The sequence below is a fragment of the Nicotiana sylvestris genome, chromosome 12 (genome assembly GCF_000393655.2).
Source record: "Nicotiana sylvestris chromosome 12, ASM39365v2, whole genome shotgun sequence".
Lineage (NCBI taxonomy): Eukaryota > Viridiplantae > Streptophyta > Magnoliopsida > Solanales > Solanaceae > Nicotiana > Nicotiana sylvestris.
In genome coordinates this window covers 23958869-23959607 of record NC_091068.1, presented here as the reverse complement: position 1 = coordinate 23959607, position 739 = coordinate 23958869, and the positions used below count along the sequence as shown (strand labels likewise).

Genomic DNA, 739 nt, shown 5'->3' with positions numbered 1-739 from the left:
TTACCTCTCCACTACATAAGCAAGCAACTCGTTGGTGACGAAGTACTCCATGCTGAAGTCAACTAGTTCACCTTGGCTGCGATCAACCACGTGGCGGCACAATTCTTGGCTGCCGATGCAGTCTAAGTCACGGCAGTTCGACATGTCAATGACACGCCACATGGAAGGATCCATGCACACTCGCCTCCACATACTGCACACCTTCTGTGCAATCAGCAGTATCTCTTTTAACCCCAGCCTGTGTAATATGTTACCCCATATATCTTCTGGTAATTCCAACCATGGCGGCCTTTTCACCATTGACGCCTTCTTCTTTTTACCTTTTCCTTTTCCTTTCCCCTTTCTATTCATTGTTTACTTGGGTTCAAGTTGTTTGATGGGGAAACGAGAAAGTGAAGAAGAAGGACATGAGCGAAGGTATTAGCGCTGTCTTTAAAGTGACGGGAAATTTGAATTTTGAGCTCTCTTATTGTTTGCTTGCATAGTTCCCCATAAAAAGCAAGTAACCCTACTGGTAAAAGCTTTAATTGCTACAGAAATGAAGTGAATGGGGGCAGTTGCTCTAGATAATTGGACCGTTTGGCACGATTTATCTTTTCCACGACATTATCCTAAACCTAAATGCCAATTTTTTGGATTTAAAATACGTTTCTACTGTCTAAAAAAAATTTCTATATATAACGAGATATTATACCGTGCTATACTTTAACGGTGTTTCTGCCGTTAAAGTATAGCGCAT

General features: G+C 41.5%; 1 protein-coding gene across 1 annotated transcript; it reads right to left on the bottom strand.

Annotated features, from left to right (window-relative positions):
• Window positions 1–351, bottom strand: LOC104227663 (F-box protein SKIP19-like). The gene has a single exon (XM_009779950.1). The coding sequence runs from the start codon at window positions 349–351 to the stop codon at window positions 1–3; it is 351 nt and encodes a 116-aa protein (XP_009778252.1).
• Window positions 352–739: the final 388 nt, after the last annotated feature.